Source organism: Ursus maritimus, unplaced genomic scaffold (genome assembly GCF_017311325.1).
Source record: "Ursus maritimus isolate PB19 unplaced genomic scaffold, ASM1731132v1 scaffold_6, whole genome shotgun sequence".
NCBI lineage: Eukaryota > Metazoa > Chordata > Mammalia > Carnivora > Ursidae > Ursus > Ursus maritimus.
The window spans coordinates 70,540,305-70,562,026 of NW_024426774.1; the positions used below are offsets into that span (position 1 = coordinate 70,540,305).

At 41.0% G+C, this 21,722-nt stretch overlaps 2 protein-coding genes across 3 annotated transcripts in view; one reads left to right on the forward strand and one right to left on the reverse strand.

Annotated features, from left to right (window-relative positions):
* Window positions 1–2,334: 2,334 nt before the first annotated feature.
* Window positions 2,335–21,722, forward strand: part of PIGF (phosphatidylinositol glycan anchor biosynthesis class F) — a 52,465-nt gene continuing 33,077 nt past the window's right edge. Inside the window, exon 1 of one of the 2 annotated variants that reach the window (XM_008699830.2) lies at window positions 2,335–2,419. The gene's annotated coding sequence lies outside the window, so the exon portion shown is untranslated. Of the gene's footprint in view, window positions 2,420–19,826; window positions 19,933–21,722 lie in introns of those variants that run through there. The other variant, XM_008699829.2, reaches the window with a different exon arrangement.
* On the reverse strand, window positions 10,101–19,696 carry CRIPT (CXXC repeat containing interactor of PDZ3 domain). Its single transcript, XM_008699828.2, has 5 exons — window positions 19,577–19,696; window positions 15,371–15,436; window positions 14,570–14,624; window positions 10,608–10,711; window positions 10,101–10,291 (listed from the first exon to the last, which is right to left on the reverse strand). The coding sequence occupies exons 1-5, from the start codon at window positions 19,590–19,592 to the stop codon at window positions 10,227–10,229; spliced, it is 306 nt and encodes a 101-aa protein (XP_008698050.1). The 5' UTR covers window positions 19,593–19,696; the 3' UTR covers window positions 10,101–10,226.

The window sequence follows — 21,722 nt, forward strand, 5'->3', positions numbered from 1 at the left end:
TAAGTGATTTTTAGACATGGCACTGAAAATATAAAGGGCTCTCCTTTAAAGATGGGGTGGATGATGAGCTCCACAGTGGCACATGGAGGCCTTTCGGCCAGTCAGACTGGGATTTTGGGAGAGGAAGGGTAGGCTAGGAAGAAAGGAGCAGCAGCTGCACGCCTTGGGGCTCTCTCATTCAGCCCTATCTAGAACTTTCCTGCCTCTGGAGCTGTTGGAAAAGCAGCTGCCTCTAACTCCAGTGCTCCTGCTCCAGGCAGATCTGAAGTCCCTTCATTCACTCAATACCATTGACTTCCTACGCTGAGCTGCATGCTGGGGAACAAGTCATCCTATTTTGGTCTTGGTGAATTTATCTAAGTCTCTTATTGAACAAAAAAAGACCTAGCCTCCAAACTTTAGGATCTCATAGTTTAGTTGGGAGGAAGTTGCCCAGGGAAAGACAAGCCAAGGGGCGAAGGGGTGGTCTCTTGCTGAGGTGTCAGAGGAGGCTTCTGAGTAGGGCGGCAAGATAGAACTCGAGAGGAGCCCCAGGGCTCTGGGGGCAGGGTGAGCTGTGACAGGTCGGGCTGGGCCGGGGGTGGGGGGCTGGATGCCGCTTCCTCGCCTACACCCGAGGCGGCCAGGGGAGCCACTGATCTGGCTCAGACACAGCCCCAAATTTCTGGAAGCAGTGATGGCTATACATTTCAAATTTCATAATTATGAACACACATTTTTCGCATCCAAAAGAGCTCACTGCTGCATGAGTAGGCAGGAAGATTCTGTTTCCCTGTTTCTCAACTGCGCTGTTTGAATCAGGAGCCTCGGGGAGGAGCACGGGGGGGGGGGGCTGGCGGTGCCTTCCCGGTGCGAAAGCAGCAAACGCTCCCCGCCTCTCCTCTGGGAGAGAGCGTGGCCGCGGACTCCAACGATCCCCTATTTCAGGCCGAGGAGAGTTCGTTGGCAAACCATGGGGGAGGCACCAGAGTGACCATGGGCGCCTTTGCAGCGGCGCGTTTTTCCCCTGACCGCCTGGCGGGAGCTCGCTTGTTCCGAGGGGGCTGCTGAGCGAAGTACGCTCAGAGCCGGCTCCTTGAACACGCAGCTTTGTTGCGAATGATTCATAAAGATACCAGGTGAACATTTAATTTACAAAAGGAGGACAGTGTGAGAAGGTAGGAGGCTCTCTGGCCCACTAACTCATGAAATAGCAGTCTGTTTCTCCAGCTGTGAAGAGTGAAAATTAATATCCTGTGTGAGGAACCTCAACCACACGTCATGGAAAGGCTAACTCCATGTTATGGTAACAGATGAAAAGACTGCCTTTGGAGAAAGACCCCGACATTCCAGATCACACGGGAAAGAATTACATAGCATTACTTCTGAGTGAATGTTGCAAGAAAATATAATCCTTGGGTAAATAACCAGAACAGGCTAAAGGCGTGTGTGTCAAACTCTAAACAATGATCTAGATCAAATTACTTAATTGTTTAGTTCATAAATGTGCAGTAATGTGTGCTTTTGCTTATGCCAGTAAGATAATCTTTAGAGATGTCTGAGTGACTTCGGGCCCGAAATGTAGTCCACAAAGCGATTATATAGAATTAAGAAACAGTAGAAATGGCCTGGGAAAGCATGGTCTGATTACTGTGTAGCCACTAATCTTTTACATCAACCCGAGGTTTTCCAAAAAAATGCCCATCATTTCTAGAGCTATCTAGAACAGGGGTCAGCAGACTTTTTCTTAAAGGGACAGACAGTAAATATTTTAGGCTTCCCACTCTGCCATTGTGCATAAAAGCGACCACAGACAATCTGTTAGTGAACGGCTATGGCTGTGTTCCAATCAAACTTTCTATGCAAAAATAGGTGACCGGCCAGTGGGCCACGGTTTGCTGACCTTTCATCTTGAACAACGCAGAGATGTCGGAAAATGGTGAGTTCATTTGGGAAACCAGAAGTTCCGTGGAGCTGCACAGCAGACCGATTCCTGTGGGGATGTGGGGTGAGGCCGGCCAACTGTGCCCTTTACCGATAAACACGACATAAGGAGGCCTGGAGGAGGACTGTCTGGTGCCGTCAGAAAGGCCAGATGACTCGTAGGCAGCAGCCCTGGGGCTGGATTCGGGGAGAGCTGCTAGTCTGAGGCGCAAACCACTCACACAGACGGAGCAAGCTCCGCCAACCCCACAGGCTTCACACTTCTGCCTCCTGCGGCCGCTCTGCGAGGGGGCAAGCGGATTCTGGATCTGACCGCACCTTCAGAAGGTAAGGTTAGACACCCAAAGTTCCAGCTTCCCTTCCAATGCAGATTCATTAAAACAATTGTTTCATTTGGGCAGGTCAGCTCTCCTGCCATATTCCTCATTGCTGCTGAACGAACATCACCGCGTCACCACTGTCCCCAGCCCAGCCTCTCTCACAGCTGGCGGCTCAGGTATGTGCAACTTGGGCCCTGACTTGAAAGGGGGAGCTGGGTCCTAATTCTCTTTCATGCCTTTGAACTGAGAGCAGAGGAAGATGCCCTTGGTGGCAGAGATGTAGCCAGAAAGGTTATATGGGGGTCAGGGGCTGGAAGGGCCCCACGTGGGCTTCGTACAGGGTAGAGAAAGGGGTTCAGCTTCTTTCCAGTTCTGTGATCCACGAGGGCTGTCTGTTCATCAGGAATCCTTCTATGCCTGTGAGGCCACCCTGGATTTATAATCGCCTCCCTTCCCATTTTCTTGAGTTGTGTTCACTGGATCTTTTCTCTGTAACCAAAGCACACAGTGCTCTAGGAGGCACGTTTCCTGCCACGACTAAAGCTGTATTTAACACATTTTAGGGCTGCCATCCATGAATGTAAGAGCCTGCAGGTTCGACTGTGATCTATTTAACTTCTATACCAGCTGCCAGTAAAAAATACAGTCAAATTCTCCTTATCAACGACTTTTCAATCTGTCCTTTCCATTCCCATCCCTCCAGTATGGCCTCGTACTTATCACTGCTATCTGGACTTCAGCCCGTCTCCTAGAAAGCTCTTTTGCCTCTATTCATTCCCTGTTCTTGTCCATCTGTTGTCAGAGCTGTGAGATTAATTTTTACAAACCTATTTTCATCAATCACGTCTCAGATGAAGAGTCTAAAGTGCTTCCTTACTGCCTTCTGGATCTGGTCTGATCTCTTCAAACCAGTATTTTAGGCTTCATAATCTGGTCCCACTTGATCTCTTCATTATATCCGTATATCTCATACCCTTCAACTTCAATTTCAGCCAGGTTAATCTCCCACATCCTCCGTCAATCTCACTCTTCATTCCCACTTGTATGACTTTGCTTATTTTTGTCCCCACCACTTCCCCTATTAATTAGAATATCTCCTCCCTGTATCAAAATCTAATTATATTATCTCTAAAAAATAGAAATCTAATATAATCTGTAAGAAAGAGAAGGGGTGGGAAGGAAATGAGGCTGCATCTGTCCCCTTCCACCTGACAGCCACATTCCAAAGTAATGGTTAACATCTGGTGACCATTAGAAACATGACAAAACTATCAGAAGTATATGGAATTGAAGCTTTTGGATGAGGATGACAGAATGAAACACACATCTAATTTTTATCGTTTCAACCTTCCCATGTAAAACTACATTAATGGTATTTTGGGGGGTGGCATAAATCCCAAGGATAAAGAGTGAAAGAGGATACCAAAGGAATTAAATTTTAGAAGGTAGAAAGCAGACAAATGGTAATGAAAGCAGACAAATGGCAGACTTGAAGGACCAAACTGTCAACTGGCATTAAGTAAAGGTAAGAGGAAATTCAATATACACTCCAGAATCCTCAAAAGACGTAAGGATCAATGGCACCTGTGAAAGGGGTGTGACTTGGCATGTTGAATTAAGGAAGACTGGTTGGATGAAGGCTGAGGATCAGGACGAGTCTCAGAACCCCCCCCCCCTTCCCCCGCTCCATATCACTGGCTGATTGCTCCTCCCACACGCTGGCCAAAGTCTCAAGGTTTAGGTTCCAGAGAGGGAAAACAGATGGTTTCTAAATGAAGGAGCACCAGGCACCGCTGAGGGTGGGTGTGAAGTGTTTCAAACAGGAGAATAAGTGAATGCATGTGTACTGAAGCCTCCCTGCTGTCTTCCTCCACTTTATCCTTCAGGCCAGAGAAATTGAAGGACAATTCTGTGGAGAATATGACCATCTCAAGAGGAAATATCTACAGATACTGACTTTAAGAGTCCCCTCACAAACAACCTAACTAGGTCATCCTACATTTGTGATTCTCAACTAGAGACACATGGAAATGTCTGGAAATAGTTTTGTCCCAAACGTGATGGCGGGGGTGCTATCAGGGATGTTGCTAAGTACCCTACAGCGCCCAATAAAGCCTCCCACAACAAAGAATTACCCAGTGCAAAATGTCAGTGGTGTCACTGTTGATAAACTCTGTCCTACATGAAATTCATGAAATTCATGCCCTACATGAAACTTGCCCATCAACACAAGCAATGCTTCCAAAAGTTTCCTACTCTATCACAAGAGCAGAAAACAAAAACAATGGCCAGACAACCGAGGAGGACTTCTAGTAAGGAAGATGGGGATGTAAACAAACAGGTAAAAGCAACTGGATAAAGGGGTGCCTGGGTGGCTCAGTTGGTTGTGTCTGACTCTTGATCTCAGCTCAGGTCTTGATGTCAGGGTTGTGAGTTCAAGCCCCTCATTGGGCTCTATAGAGCCTACTTAAAGCAAACAACAAAAGCAACTGGAAAAAGAAACTCTGTAGGAAGAAGAAAACTCTAAAAAACTATATTTGACTTCCACTTATGACCATGATTAGTGGGGACCAGATTTACCTTCCTGCTCTAAACAACTAGAAGACTGGACAAAATTTAGAAACTATTTTCCAATATTGGATAACAGGCAGCTCAGGACTTCCTTTTACATCTAAGTTCTGGATTTGACTTTTTTTTTTAATTAAGTTTTTTATTTTAATTCGAGTATAGTTAACAGTGTTATGTTAGTTTCAGGTGTATAATACAGTGATTCAACAATTCTGTACTCAGTGCTCATCATGATAAGCGTACTTTTTCTGGATTTGACTTCTGGGTGTAGGGATCCAGTTTGAATTTACTGAAGCATTTCCCCACTGATTTACAATGCCAACTTCCCATACAGGGATTCATCTACTCCTGGTCTCTTTGTTTCGGTCTTTGTGCTGGTACCATACTGTATTAATTCTTTACAACGTTGTTGGAAACTCAAATCCATATGTTTGATCTTTAAGTTGCTAAAACTACAAATCTATTAGCATGATGGAAAATTAAAAACCAAGGACACTATTGCCATCTGGTGGAGAGACCTACTGTTACTACATCTAAATGAGACCTGCTGTGACTCACCTCCTCACTCCCCCATTTAGCGGAGTCCTGAAAAATCTTCATTAGGTCTTTCTAATCTGTCCCTTCACTTCCATTCTCCTGGTACCTACACCTTAGTCTACTTTCTACTTTGCTAGGATTGTTGCTTTTGAACCAGCCCCCCTCTTTAGTCACTGTTCTGTCAATATTTTCCTTGTTCCTATTGTTAACACCTTACAATTTCACATTAATTTGATGGGTCGCTTATCAAGTTCTCGCTTACGAGAAAACATTTTGGAACCAGTAACAGCAGTCTGACTAGGGACAAACAGAGAGGACAGAGTAGAGGCTCGATAAATGTTAGCTGAATTGAAAAAAATTTATTTAGTACCATTTGCTCATTTGCCAAATTTATCTGGGAGGCAGCGTAGGCACATGTTTCCAACCCTTTTTTTTCTTCTGTAATACCAGACTGATGAAACTTCACGTGTAATTTTTCTGTGGGCTTACCTAAAAAATTATTTTTAATTGCAAAATACATGGCCAATATAAAAAAAGATTCAGAGTTCTGCAAATGAGTGACTCTATGGATGACGTTGGGAGCCAGGGTTTCTCACTGAGGAAGAAGATACAAGTACGGAATGGGTGAAGACAAGGAAGAACCGGTGGGGCTGAATTGGAGTTGGAGGTTTTAGTAAAACTTACCGTTTCTAGTACCTGTGTTTCTTAGCTCTTTCTGTTGAAGGGGCCTAGACCCAATGGCAATCCAGCAGGGACCAGACCTTAGTATCCAAACACTAAGAGAAACTAGGGATTGTTGGAGAAATGGCTGCCTCCAGGGCTGGGTAGGAAAAAAATATAGGATAAACTTGAAACCTCTGTGCTACAAAGTAAGGAATTCTTCAAGAAAGGATGAGAACGTGTCTGAAAGACCCAGGAGCCACCTTGAAAGGTCCCACTGGCCAAATCTGGGACAACTTGACATCAAAACAAATGAGAGTAACAGACCTGAGTAAAATAGCAATCCATGAATTCATGCTAAGTTGGAAAGAGGAAGCTTTTCCTCACAGCAGAATGCCAACTAATAAATGTAAAAGGAATGAGAGAGTTGGAAAGCCATTTGGCAACTCTCAGGGTAACAATTAATTCAGCCAAGAAACATCATTGGATGCTAAAATTAGTGTGTGAAAGTTTGCTGAGAAACAATATATACGGTCTCGAAGTTTCTCCCTACAAAATGCTTAATGGAAAAAAATATTTATAGTGGAGAAATCTAGCAGACACCACCTAAAACCAGTGATTGAAATTAACTCCTGGTAATGGGACAACTGACACCATGATAAGATGTGCTGAAAAGGATGTAGCATCACTTCTGTGATATTCCCGCCAACAATGCGCGAGCTCAAACTAATTGTGAAGAAATATCAGAAATACTCAGGTTAAGGGAGAATTTGTAAAATAATTGACCTATGTGTTTCATGACCTTGACATTTGTGAAAGACTGATTGAAGAATTGTTCTAGACTAAAGGGAGACTAGAGACATGGCAACTAAATGTACTGTGTTATCCTGATTTGGACCCTGGACTTATTTTTTTTTTTTAACAAAGGCCATTACTGGGACAACTAGTGAAATATGGAAAAGATTAGGTGATAATATTGTATTGATGTTAATTTTGATAATTGTGCTTGGTTATGTAAGAAAATATCCTGGTTCTTACAATATACACCTAAGTATTTGTGGTAAAAGGGCATCGTATCTGTAACTAACACTCCAATGGTCAGAAAAAAAGCATTTATTCTATACAGGTACCTATGCTGATAAAGGGAACTCTCTCCCTTAGTGTCAGATGACAACTAGGTCATACAGAAAGAATGATGTAGTTAGAAAATCACAGTTTTGTAAACATCACTGTAAAAACATTTTCAGGTAAGAATCATCAAAGGAGGCTAAATCTACAAGGGGCAGGTGTATGAGGAATAGAATATCAACAAGGTCTCGAAAGTTTCTCCTCACAAATTACCTACTAATTGCAAAAAGAAAAATAGTAACTATCCAGTGGAGAAATTGGATGACATCTTACCCAACTGAGCAAAATGGATATCGATATGGGGCAAAGGGATACTGTGGAGTCTGGATGTGACACTGGGAGGCCACGTCACTCCCAGCATTTTAGCTCACACTGCATAAGCCAAATCTAACCACAAGGAAACATCACAAAAATTCACACTGAAGGAAAATCTGTATTTTAGCTGTCCTGTACTCTTCGATCCATCAATACCACAAAGACAAAGGCTTAAGGACCGTTCTAGATGACAGAGTCATGAGAATCCAACATACGATCCTGGACTAGATTCTGTAGCTGAAAAAAACAATTACCAGTGGAACAACAACTGAGATTGGAACAGGGGCTGTGGATGAAAGTATTCTATCACTGTTAAATGCCTGAATTGGACAGCTGTACTTAGTGGGCCTGTTTTCATGAAGTACATCTCTAACATTAAAGGTGAAAAGGTAAGTCTACGACGTACTCTCAGATGGGTCAAGAAAAAACTATGTAAGAAGAGATAGAAGATGGTAAACCAAACATGAGAAACATTAAAAAAGAAGTCAAAATGCAGAACAATGTAGGTTTCTTCTACTTAAAATTCTCAGAACATATACATATATGTGTGCGTAAATATATCTATGTCTAGGACACTATAATTAGTAGTCTCTTGCTCCCCCATGTAAGGGAAATAGGAACTAAAATGTTTGAGGTGGTTGGCATGAGGGCAAAACAGTTAAGTGTCTCTTTTCTCAACCGTCAGTTCCACTCCACAGAGAAAACAGAGGATTTTTATATGTGCACACAAGCTTTTGCACGTGTGTAATTCTTATATCATTTTGATGGCTGCATAGTTTATGAATGGATGTACTTAAAAGTCTTCTATTGGTATTTGTTTCTAATATGTATATTTTAAATACAAAGATTTAAAAAAAATATGTTATTTCATCATATTTACATTTACTTTGATAAAAGCTGTTTGGCCTTAATTCTGCTATAGTTTTTGTTTTTTTAGGGGCGGGGAGAGTGATAGAGGGAGAGAGAAAGAGATGGGGGAGGGGCAGAGGGAGAAGGAGAGAGAGAATCTTAAGCAGGCTCCACTCCCAGCACAGAGCTTGTCCCGGAGCTCGATCTCATGACCCTGAGATCATGACCTGAGCCAAAACCAAGAGTCAGACGCTTAAACGACTGAGCCACTCAGGCGTACCTTATAGTGTGTTTTTATGCCTTCCTTTTAAAAAATATTTTATGTTCATGTTTTGTTTGGGGATTTTCCTTCTCATTTAACAACTTTTATTCAATTTATACCATATTATTATTTGAATAATATGAAGATTTATAACACTTAGAGTCTATCCTGAGTATACTACTAACGAAAATCTTCATGGAAGAACTTGAGTCTGGCCAGTAGATCATTTCTGGAAGGAAGTTATGCAAGGTATGAATATGAAATATGAGTTGTGGAAGTCTAGATCCCAGCTGATACCTGAGAAATGTACTTTCCCAAAGTCAGCCAACCCAACTTTTAACAGATCTGGGCCACTCTCTAACTGGATGCTATTACGGGTTCCTTGTGTTGATTTTAATGAAAATCCCTAATTGATTAAAGTGTGAGGAGATACTTGCTGCCCTCAGAGCTATTTTTGTTATATTTTGCATCATCCTTATGATCTTTCTGGGTAAGAATAATAATGTATCCTAGAGAAATACTGTTTTAAAAACCTTACAGATAAATTAAACAGTTAAAACTTTAAATACTTTCCATAATAATTTTAAAACAAATAGAAATGTAGTATCTGTACCGTGTCTATCATCGTGTCATCTATCCGACATATTTTACAGTGGTATGTATTTATACATACTGACCTTGGCAACAGGAAGTATGTTTCTGATTTCCCATAGTAGGCTGCAAGCTTTAAAAGCAGAAGTCCTAAACTGCTAAAGGCAGCATAAGAAAAATCTTAATTTGAACCTTGAAATCGTCTTTTAGCAGTCTGTGTCATATATAAAAGAAGAGTCAAAATGTTGGCTTTGTTCTATTTATTTTTGGTGGGTGGGGAGGGGAGGTAAAAAAAAAAAGTTTGGTTTTTGCTTCGAGGAGTTTTCCTAAAGAATAGTAACTCATTCATTACACATTCCCATGGATGAACACTGTTTTCTTGGCTTTCATGACAGTTCGAATTCAAGGTAATGTGCATAAAATGTATTTTTCTGAAATTCAGTGTACTGGTTTGGACACACATGGGGTGACCCTTGTGTTCTCAAAAGGTATTGGCACTTTGGCTTCAAGAACAAATAAAAAGTATCATAAATACAACTTGTGATTTGGGCCTGGGCTAATGACTAAGGAACTAACCAGCTACCACGGTATCGGATATTTCAATGCCCTGTGAACCTATAATTAATAAAGAGACTGCCGATTCTAAGAACTATGCACCAACAAGGGAATGAAGTAAGAGTTAGTTATAAGTCTGACGCAAAGTTCAGAGCAAAATATCAATCACTCATCTCCTCCCTTTTGTGATATCTATAAATAAAGGAGAGAGTGAAAATAAGAATTATATGAATAATGATAAATAAAAAGCATCCACAGAAATGGGAAAATATTTTTCATTAAATTTGCCACTTACTCTGGTTCAATAAGATGCTTGTGCGGAAAAGAACTAAGGCAGGAAACTAGTTACGTTGTCGTTTAGAACTTTTTAACAGCAAAAAAATGAATACCACTCAACTTCCTCGGTTTTATATTGTCTTAAAATGTGTTATTTTGGAACTTGAACACCTTTGTTATGCCTCGAAAATTCACAGCAAAAAGTAAAATCACGTTGAAAGCCGGAAACGTCATCAATACATCTACACCGATGTTTGCTTGTAGTTTTTGGTATCCAAAACCTTTTTTCCACACATTGCACAGATGCCTAAAACAAACAAACAAAACATGTAAGCCATCAAATCATAATACCAACTAATAATACCAATCAAATACCAAATACCAACAGTTGTCTTTATTTAAGTCAGTCCTGAGGCTTAAAACATAAGTTAACAGCATGAGAAAAGAGAAAAAGAAAGCAAAGACCTGTAACTATGAACAAGTTCTAAGTTTTATCTTGCCTTAGAAAAAAAGAGCACTTGACAAACAGCAGCTATGAAAGGCTACTCCTTTCCTGTGTTATCTAAGTCAGTACCAAGAGTAGGCCTGATATGCACAGAAAACCAGTATCGAAAGAAACTTACCCTTTTTGTAGGCACAGCCCTGACAGTAATGAGAACCCGGTTGGTGCACAGAACTTTTACAAATTCTGCAAGTGGAGAACTTATTCTTTCCATATGGATCAAATCTAGAGTTGTTTTTTTAAAAAGAAAAAAAAAAACGTAAAATAGTATAGAAACATTTAAATGACCTCCCTGAAGCAGCAAATGGGATTAGTCCACGCTCTTCGTTCCCTCTGCCACTCTCCAACCGACAGGCATGGCATGCTTGCAGCTGGCTCCTCTCTCCCCTCGCCTGCACACCCCTGCCCCTTCCATGTGACTTGTATGCTGGTGAAGAGTCAGTTCCTTAATCCCAAACCGTTTCTACGAGTTGTATTTGCCAATCTGTGTGTGTGTGATACAGTTAAATATTACAGAAACTGATGTAAGGTGGGTGCAAAAAGACTGACCAATTCTATTAAAAACTATGAGAATGCTTTAGGATGGCTGGGTCAGTGTGAATCACTGACCCGCCACTGAATTCGGTGAGACAGCTTCAAATAGGGGCAAGATTGTAAGTGGAAGGACTTGGCACTTTGCAAGTCTGTCAGTTCTGGCTCCACTTTAAAGATACCGGAAACGTGCATTCTGGTTATGATTTATGTGAGGAAAATGATGAAGAACTTTTATCGGTAGACTCATACTCAAAAAGCCTGTCTCGGTGCCAAATGACTGATGAATGCATGTGCTGTTATGTGCTGTGACTTACAAGAAGGTATGTGTATGTTTTAATAATTGCCTCCTTTAGCTGACATTTTCCATTAATTAATCCAATCCCTTTGCATAAAAGAGTTTCTACTACATAAAAATGCCACCTCAGAGTCACTGGAGTAGAAAATAATTTCCCCTAAATTGGCCATAACTTTTGTAACAATACTCGTATACCGAATACCAACACTGTCCTAGACCTGTCTTCTCTTGGGGTAGTACAATACAGCAGCTCATTTTCAAAGGTTAATTTCTCCAAACCCAAAAGAATGTCACTTTACTCTGCACAAGGGAAGATAGACACTATTCCTCTTATTAATAAGCTCAATTTGTATGGATCCTTATGGATGCTTACTTTTGCTTCAAACCATATTTTATCCTAAGATACACATTTTAGTATGTCTGAAATCTTACAATTAATTGGCAGAGCTTTTTCTTTCTTAAAGCAATGATACATCTACATGTTGGTATCTTAGATTCAATGCAATACAACAGTACGCCTTCCAATGTGAGACATTTAGAGTATCCGAAGTAATAGCTACTTATTAATGATATCGGAATGAGGTTGGGAGCATAACGGAACTGGAAGTATCTAAAACTGTACAACGTGGAAAAGTTACAACTTAGTTAATAATAACTGAACGGTCTTAGAAGACATTAATAAGTCAAAGCAATACTTAATGTGACGCTTCACTGAAGATCAAGTCTATTACGCTGTTTTATATCCATTATTTAATAAGTACCATTATGTACTTATGGTAGCCAGGCACTACAGGTAGTAAAAGCTTTATTATTATTATTATTATTATTATTATTATTATTATTATTATTATTATTATTATTATTTTATTTCTAATCCTTGGGATAATGTCATGAAACGTATTGATTCACTCAGCAAATACATAGTGAGTGCCTACTATGTGCCTGTCACTGTTTTACGTACCAAAGATGAACTTGACAGACTAAGCCTCTGCCCTCCTCAAGCTGACATTCTAGTAAGACAACAGGCAAAGGACAGACAGTAAGTAAATGAACAAACATGCTTTTCAGATAGTGATACAGGTTGTAGAGAAAATTCAAACAGGATATTGTGGCAGACATGAGCGGAAGGAGGGAAGACATTAATTTAAATGCTGGAAGACATTAATTCAAATGTCACCCACTCTGAGGAGATGACATTTCAGCTGAGATCCTAGTAACAAGAAGGAGCCATCTTTGTAAGCACTGCGGGACGAGCTCTAGAAGGAAGGCACAGCAAGCACAAACCTCTTCCAACGGGAGTGGGCTTGGTCTATCTGATGCAGGGGTTGGTGCAACAGGAAGTCAGAGAGGTGGGAGGGGCCAGATCATGGAAAACCTTGTAAGAAGTGGAAGGGGGGTTAGATTATACTCTATGTGAAAAGAAAACCAATGCAGGGTTCTGAGAAAAGCACTTATGTGCCATTTAAAGGACCACTCTGGCTACTATGAGACTGAACCATAAAGAATTACAGAGGAAGCAGAGAGATGGAAAATTATTATGGCATCTAAGTAAGAAATACCAGTGGTTTGGAAGAGAGTAATAGTGAAATGGACAGAAGCAGGTGGATTCGGGTTATATGCTGGTGGCAGAGCTAAAGAACTTGCTGATGAAAGGGAAGTGAGTAAAAGGGAGGGACTGGTGTGGTATTCTAGCTCTTAGACTCGCATGGCTGGACTGGAGTGGTACGATGATGAGACTCTGATTAGGAGACTGCAGGAACAAAAGACTGTTAGGACACCAAATTGGTAAGTCAAATAGGCAGCTGGATATATCTTTGGAGCTCAGAGAAGTAAGGACAGGAGATATAAATCTGGGAGTCATTAACATACAGTTTGAATTTAAAGCCATTGGACTAAAGTCACTTGAGGAGAGATCACACATTTATAAATAGAAAAAAAAGAGCAAGGTCTAGGATTGAGTCCAGAGGCTTGACTGAGAAGGAACAGTGAGTAGGGAGGGAAAAAGAGTATGGTACCCAAGAGCCAAGAGAATAGAAGGTTGCAGAGACATCAGTTTGGCTCAGTCAGTGAAGCATGTGACTCTTGATCTGTGAGTTCAGGCCCCACATTGAGCGTAGAGCTTACTTTAAAAAAAAGAGAGAACAGAAGGCTGCAAAAATGAGAGTTGTTAAAAGGTTAAGAAAGATAAGACTAGAGAAGTCCATCAGGTATGATCCTGCCGAGAGCAGCTGCAGCGGTTTGGTGGGGCTGATGGCCCGACTGGAGTGGCTGAAGTCATGAATGGAATTACAGACACTGAGAAAGCATCTGAATAAGGTTTTCAAAAACTTTTGCTGTGAAGGGAAGCAAGGAAATGGGGTGGCAGCTGGAAGGGCTCATGGAATTTTTAAGACTGGAAATAATAAAGCATGGTGTCAAAAAGTAGTTTTTAGAGTGGGAAACACTTTTATCTCCATCCTTAGATGAAAAAGTAAAGTTCAGAAAAGTCAAGAAACTGGCTTAATTTCCTTAAGGTCCCAAAGCTAGACAGGAACAGAGTCCAAATTCAAATTTAGGGCTGACTCCAGAGCTTCTGATCTCTCCACATCTCTCTATTACCTCCGATTTGTACGATAATTAAGAACCAGGTAAAATAACCTAGAATAAACCCAAACCAGGCAGTATTATTCTAAAACTAGTCCTATAAAACATACCACAGTGAAGCACCTGAATGAAACTGCAAGTAGTTTTAGGGATAAGAAAGCGTGAGAGACTATGGACTCTGAGAAACAAACTGAGGGCCTCAGAGGGGAGGGGGGTGAGGGAATGGGATAGACTGGCGATGGGTGGTAAGGAGGGCACGTATTGCATGGTGCACTGGGTGTTATACGCAACTAATGAATCATCGAACTTTACATCAGAAACCAGGGATGTACTGTATGGTGACTAACATAATATAATAAAAAAATATTATTAAAAAAAAAAAGAAATCATAGTTTTCAAAAGAAAAAAAAAAGAACGAGATAAAATAAAAGTCATGTTTTCTGGTGAATTTATATGTATTAAAAAAATAGCACTAATATCTTCATGTATTGATACACTGAGGAGGAGCAGGATGAAACCAGGTTGTAACAGACGGCTTGGCTTTGCATGCTAGGAACTGCTGAACTCTGTCTCATCGTGACAGAATGACGCGCACCAAATTCACTCCGGTCTGCTTAAGACAAAGACACTGGAAAGTTACATGCCCGCGGACTGGCTGCTCCTATACCTACCTTGCTTTTTTTGAAGTCAAAGCTTTATTTTCATTCAGCTTTCTTCCGCCACTTTCTAAATCAAAATATACATGTATTTTAGCAGGTTATTTCTGCACATTTCACTATAACATATCCATTTAACATTTAACAATTAGTTAAAAAGTTCATTCTTTGGCCTCCTACCAATAGACTAGACTGTATCAAAATTTTTCAAAAATCCCCAGTTAATAGCCAGGTTTTTAAGACACTACTTAAAAAGGAAACATTTATTATGAGGCAATAAAATTGTGGATAGTCATTTCATTTCTCAGACCCAAAAGAGGACTTGAGGGATGGGTCTGCACTTTATCTAGTGTAAAATCTTAAAGCCACTATTGTGGTGCCACAGACCGTGAATACAGTACAAGTATTTCTCTTCCTTCCCTTTGGAAACACCTCAACTGTATATATTGATAGGAAGGTAAAAATGTAAATGTGTAAATGATTTGTTCAAGAATATAAAAGTCAGGTGAAGAGAGGGGGAGTTAAATACAGACTTTAATTAAGTGGAATCAAATCAGTTATTATGATCTACTCATTGGCTGAAAATCATTTAATGATTTTGCTGTCTTTTGCCTGACAGATGAGGAACCCTTAACATGTAACCCAGAGAATTAAATAAAAGAAGATATTAAATTGTTGGGGGATCTGGAATGCTTTAATATTTAAGAGATGAAATACTTTGCACACGAAAGTTTTCTTTTTACAAATAATGTAGAGCTAAAACATTCATCTCAGGAAGTACGGGATTCGACTTCTCTTTTCCAAATGGAAAAATACCTGTGGTGTTCCTTGCACCGTCTTTCCATGTGTCTGGAGTGATAACAGTACCAAGTTTCTTTTCACCTGTTATAACGAGATAGTAAAAGTAAGGGGAATTCGGATTTACTATCTAATAAATACACTACACGGCACTTAAAACTCACAGTGGTATCAACCATTGTCTTAAAGTAGGAGCCTTTTCATGCCAGGGTAGGGGCTGTGAACTGAGACTGACGATAATAACTGTGGGCCAGGGGTAACTGACTCTGAGTAAAATCTGTACAGTATGACGGCTGATGATAGGCTTTCCCTGTACATGTATACTTTAAACAAATCTGATCAATCTAAACAAATCTGATACACCTATTTATTCCATAAGTATTTACTAAGCACATATGATATATAAACCGCTATACAAAGTTCAGAGAGAAATAAAATGATAAATCAGATAAAGCTCTAGGTATCAAGGAATGTACAACACACTATTTTCTCCTACAGTGGTCCTTAACCTGGGTCTCATGGGTATACCTCAGAAGACAAGTGAACAAGATGAAGTTGTACACCAAACTACTGTATAGCCATTTTTTTTCTTGTAAGAGGCCATAGCTTTCATCAGATTTTTCAAAGGGGACAGAGACCTCTGAAAAAGAACCATTTGAACCAAAACATAAACTAGAAAATAAAAAGCCGTAGACAGCTAAAGTACTAGGAGAAATTCAATGGAGAAAGAAATAGCCTTAGCTGGGGAAATCCAGGAGAGCCTGTGGAGAAGGCAGGAAGAGGGTCTGGATCTGGCAGTGGGATTGTAAAGGAAGAGGAGGAGAGAAGATGAAGGCAAACCAGAGAAAGCACATATCCTGAAGAAAGGCGTGGAAAGCTCAGGGCACACAGGAGCATGCGAAGTAGCTTGCTTTGGCCAAAGAATGAAGGTAAGAGTAACTGAAAAGAAAATTGTAAAGATAAGCTGGGCCCTCATTGTGGAGGGTCATCCTGAATGCCAGGCTCTAAATATAGAAACCTAAAATTATTCTCTGCACATTGAGAATGTATTGAAGGTTTTAAATCCAGGAAACAATAGAGTGCACTTATATTTAGGTTCAATGCAAATATCTGTGATGATTACTCTAAACCATGTCCTGGCATGATGATGAAGGATAGTAAGACAAAATCTTTACCCTTGGGTTCTACTGTCTAGCATTTGGTAGGAATATAATACTTGTTGCATGAATGAAAAGAAAAGGTGACAAAATGCAAGAATGAAAGGTGGAGTCAGGGTCTAACTGAGCATTTTTATATGGAAGAGGAGCTGATTAAAGATTCCAAAGGATATAGAGACAAAGAGGTAGGGAGGGATGGCAACAAGGACATGAGTAGAATTTTCCTTGAAGAAAGGGAGAGAAGTAAATGAGCATGGATGCAGATCTATTTATGGGTATAGTCAAAGAAGCTGAGAACGTTCCCATTTAATTACCTTGCTTTTCTTATACCTATAAGGAGGTATTTGTCAACAGAGGATGAGGTTTCAGTTTAAGGGACTGGAAAGCTTGGAATAGCCTCTAGCAACAAAGGGAAAGGGGACTGACTAAAGATAAGTAAAAAAAATTGACAAATAGTATTAAAGATCTTGGAGATTAGGAATTGTTCACTTTTAGTGGTACCAACTGGTTCACTTGTGCAGTCTTCCCCAGTGGCCTTCACATGCATGCAGGACAGTTTAGGGAGAGAAGAGCCAAAGGCAGGGAGAACACAGTTTGAAGGGAAAGGGGCTGGGAGGGGATCACATTAGTCTAACTTGAGTGATGGGGACCTCAGCTAGGGTATTTGAGAGGTTAGGGAAAATATGAGCTATTGAATGGAAGTAAAAACATGAGGACATGCAAGTGTCTGGATGCAGGTTAACAAAGGGATGAGGGAATGCATGAGAGATAAGGCTTTGTGAATGGGTGACTGGGAGGACTGCCATGCCATTAAATGATGGAAGAGAAGGTACAGGTTTGTGAAGTAGGATGACAAATTCAGGCTTGGCAGTACTAAACTACTACGTAACAACCAGTTAGAGGTTCCCAGTATTGTCTGGAGAAAATTCTTCTATTGGTCTTAGTTCAGAGAGAAGTCGGCTGGAGATGTGGATTAGACATTCACTGGCACGGATATGCTACTTGAAGCCAGATATTTCCAAAACAAAGAGACAAAAGAAGGTCAGATACAGATCCTTGGGACACATCTACTTTAAGGGAGAAGGAGAATAAGAAAACTTTGGAGATTATAATGGTAAGGAAGCACAAGGAGAAGTATATGCAAAGAGAATAGAGACCAAGTTTCAAAATTACAGAGTAGAAAAGACTGAAAGAAAGGTCTTTGCATTAATAGTCTATTTTTATTTGGGGAATAAGATGCTATAGAAGGTAGAAAGGTATCAGAGCAAAGAAATAATACACAGACTTTCAGAAGTGCAGAGAAGTAAAAAGCAAATGACCTTTTAGGACGCATATCACGTCCCAGAACCAACTATGTGTATTTATTTTAATACCACATTAGATCTTGGGTTCTCAAAACTTTTATGTACCTTAGGAAATTAACTCTCACAATTTGCCCAGTATCCTCAATTTCCCTGAGAAAAAGTATTTATGGTGTAAAGAACATCACACAAAACAAGTTAAACCAGGCAGAATACCGGTCCTTTGAAGTTAAAATATAGAGAATTAACACAGATTAGATAGAAGGCTAAATTTACATGTTTAGGAACTATACTACATAAGAGAGGAGACATCAAGGAAGGTGCATAACCTAAATATATGTCATATTTACTCAAACAGGCAAAACCAAAAAACTTAAGTACCAGATGGAGTAGCGTTAAAGGATGTCAATGTCAAAAAGCTTAATGTACTTTTTGGAGTGATGAAAATATTCTAAAATTGACTGTGGTGATGGTTGCACAACTCTGAATATACTGAAAATAACAGAATGGTACATTTTAAATGGGTGACTTGTACCTATGTCAATTACATTGCAATAATTTTTTAAAAGCTTAATATGAGATAACGACATAAAGCATAGAAAAAATGGAAATATTAGTAAAATGGAGCAGAGTTTAATTCTGAGTGCCACATATTGGGGGTTAGGAAAGAAATAACCAGTTTTTGAGTATACACTAAGGCACTTCCATATCAGGTTTTACCTACATTATCTAATTCTCACAAAACCCATAAATTACGTATTCTTCTCATTCTTCAGATGAGAAAACTGGGGCCAAGAAATATTAGATAACTCGCTCATGGTTATTCTTTCACCGAATGTAAAAACTGTGATTCAAACTCATGGGTGCCTGTGTTCAAAGGTTTATCTACTGTGGGGGGGTAATAAACAAAATGGATTATGTTAAGAGGACTTGAAACCTTGTCTCAGAAGAACCAGAAATGTCTAGCCTGAGGAAAGAGACTTCGGGATATGACAGCTGTTTTAAAGCAAATATTCCGTGACATCAAAAAGTCATATTTTCTAGGAACTTCAAGGGCTTACATTAGAATCACTGATGGCAACTATAGGGAGGAAGGACTTTTCTAAAAGCCAGTGACATCGATACAGAATGCTTTGAAGGTGGTGAGACTTTCTGAACCCTGCCTCAATACCACAGGTATTCATGCACAGAACATTTAGGCCACTGGATAGGCTGCTAACTTAGGGTTGCTAGTTAAAATATAGGATGCCCGGTTAAATTTAAATTTCAAACAATTAATGGTGTTTTAGTACTGTCACGTCCTAAAAGTTATGTCCAAAGCACTTTCAGTAGTAAGGAGCAGCAAGCAAAGACAAGTCTCAAATATTGCATGGGACATAGTTCTCCTAATAAAAAGTATTCATTTTTTTAAAATGTCTGCTAAATCTGGAAACTCTAGATGTTGTACAAGTTACTTTTAAGACCCATTCCAACCTTGAGGGTCTGTGGGGCGAAGGAGCCAGTCAAGAATTGTGTGGGATGAAAACCCGGGTTGGGGGTGGGGGAAGCAAAGGAAATAAACAAATGAGTGCAAAACTGAGACCACTCTGAATGCAAAACGACTATACGGTCGTTGGGGAGGGAAGGAATTTTAATCGTCAAAGGGGTAGAAAGATAAAGACTGTAATCGGAGACCTGTGGCCAAAATAAAAAAGCCGAAGTACCCAAAGAACTCCAGTTAGCTTCACCTAGCCTCCTTCTCCCAAAGATGTGACCCCTTAACTCACATTTTTCGCACACCATCCTTCCCCGACGGTTCCCTTGGCTGCAGAAACAGAAACAGCTTGAAAATATCAACACAACAGCCAGGGAAGGATTCCCCTTCCGGGTTACGACAACCCACTTCCGGCCCCTCCGCCCTCCGCCCCGCCCATCCCACACCTGAAAAGCAGCGGGAGGAATTAAACGCGAGCTGGGAGGCGGGGCTGCTCCCATTGCCCGCCCCTCCGCTTCTGCAATTGGCTGTGCGGTCTTGGGTCTCCGCCCCACAGGCCTGCGCCTGCGCGATGGCTAGGGCGGCGAGTCGTACCTGATGGTGGGAGGTAGTAACCCCCAGCTTCTCTTCCGCTGGCGGGAGAGTTAGGTAAGCCCAGCCGAACCCTCCCGGCACGCGAGCTTCCCGGGGGTGCAGGCAGTCCCCACCAACTGTCCATGTGACCGAGAGCGTCTGTGCCCCCAGCCCTCCCGCGCCCGCCGTCCGTCCGAGCGCCACCCTTCCGGCGTGACCCAGGGGCTGCCCTGATGGACCCGGCCCTCTTTCGGATCCGTCATTCTGTGTGTGGCCTTACGTTTCTCCTGGTCTCCGCGCCCGTGCTCTTTGATTATGCCTCTCAGCGCGTCCCCCGCTGCTCACACTCTCCCTGGGTGAAGGTTGGGCAGAGTCCCGAGCGACCGAGTTTGGGGTGGGGCTGCAGAGACAGGTCCTGCGATTTCCGCGGAGGCTCCTGTGCGAGCCGCTCAGAAAGGCCTCTCCAGCCTCAGTACCTGCGAACCCGGGTTAGGTCAGACCGCGGAGGCCAGGGCCGTGGCAGCCGGAGGGGCGTCCTCGTGTGCTAGCCGGGGCCCACCGCTGGGCTGCTTTCGCAGGACCCGCCCTCTTTCCTTCGTTCTTTCATTCATTCAGTAAGCATTTGAGTTTGGGTACTGCTCACTGTATTAGATCCAGATCTGCTCATGTCATTTGGGACTCTGAGAGGGGCCCAGAAAAATATCCAAAGAGGTATCTGTTGAGACAGTGTATTCTGGATCCTCCGCCCCGCCCCTCGGCCAGCAGAGGATGGGACCTGCGAGAAACTTTTCCTTTCTCCCTTCTTGCTGTTCATTTTCTTCTAACCGCTAGTGTTTTTCTTTATATCGAAGAGGCGAGGCTTTGACGTGGCTTTAGTGCTTGGGAGCTTGGGACTTTAGACATTTCTCCTAACGTGTCTTAGCCTGTTTCCTTATCAGTAGACTATTTGCCTTGGAAAATTATAGAATTATATCAGGGCCGTTAGGATAAGGCCTGGACTTGACCTTTTTTTCTGTAATACTCACCAGAGTGTTAAATGTGGATTGTTACTTTAATAAGGTCCTACTTAACATTAAGTATTGTACTTAACATTAATATTAACATTACTAAGTAAGTTAATCACAATACACTATGTATTGTGTTAGATAATTTATAAATAAACATAAACACGCAGTGTGTATTCTATAGAGACAAAGAGAGAAAGACTTTTTTCTCCTATTTATTCTCTACTTTTGATTGGAACTTAGCGCCTGTAACAAACATTGTCATTTTGGTATTTCTGGAGCATTGGGATCCCTTAGTTTAGCATAATGTTCTTTGAACTTTCTTGATTACAGTGGCCACCATTTGAGTATTCAAGTGTGCACTTGGTGTCACTTGCCATTTGCCAGAAGCTGTGAACTACTGTGATGTTAGACAAGGATCCACAATGGTTAAAAAAAAAATGCCAAGAGTTTGGCCAAATGTATTTGGGGAGTTCCTATAATGCATGGGTTATATTTCCAACAAGAGCAAATCATTAGTCTGTGCATGTTGTTTTCACCTCTGTGATTTTGGCAAAAAAGAGAAAGAAAAAGAAAAGTAAACGAATCCCTTAATTGGTCCTAGTACATGACCCTTTGACAGAAACCAGTTACAAATATTTAAGAAATTAGTAAATTTGTCTTTTTTAGGCTCTGAGACCTTTTTGAGCCATATTAATCTACATGTACATTTATACATATGCATCTTCCCATATTCTGAAACTAATACATTATTGTGCATAGAAAATTGACTTGTTCATGCTTAATTTTAGGCTTTGGAGCATTTAGACAATGGAAAAAATCATTATCGGATATACTCTTTTCTTAATTTGTTTTTCATTA

Coding starts and splice junctions, on each gene's coding strand:
- CRIPT (XM_008699828.2), bottom strand. Junction 14,625..15,370: donor CGGTGCAAGGAACACCACAG/GTATTTTTCCAT, acceptor ATTTTGATTTAG/AAAGTGGCGGAAGAAAGCTG. Junction 10,292..10,607: donor GGGCTGTGCCTACAAAAAGG/GTAAGTTTCTTT, acceptor TGTTTGTTTTAG/GCATCTGTGCAATGTGTGGA.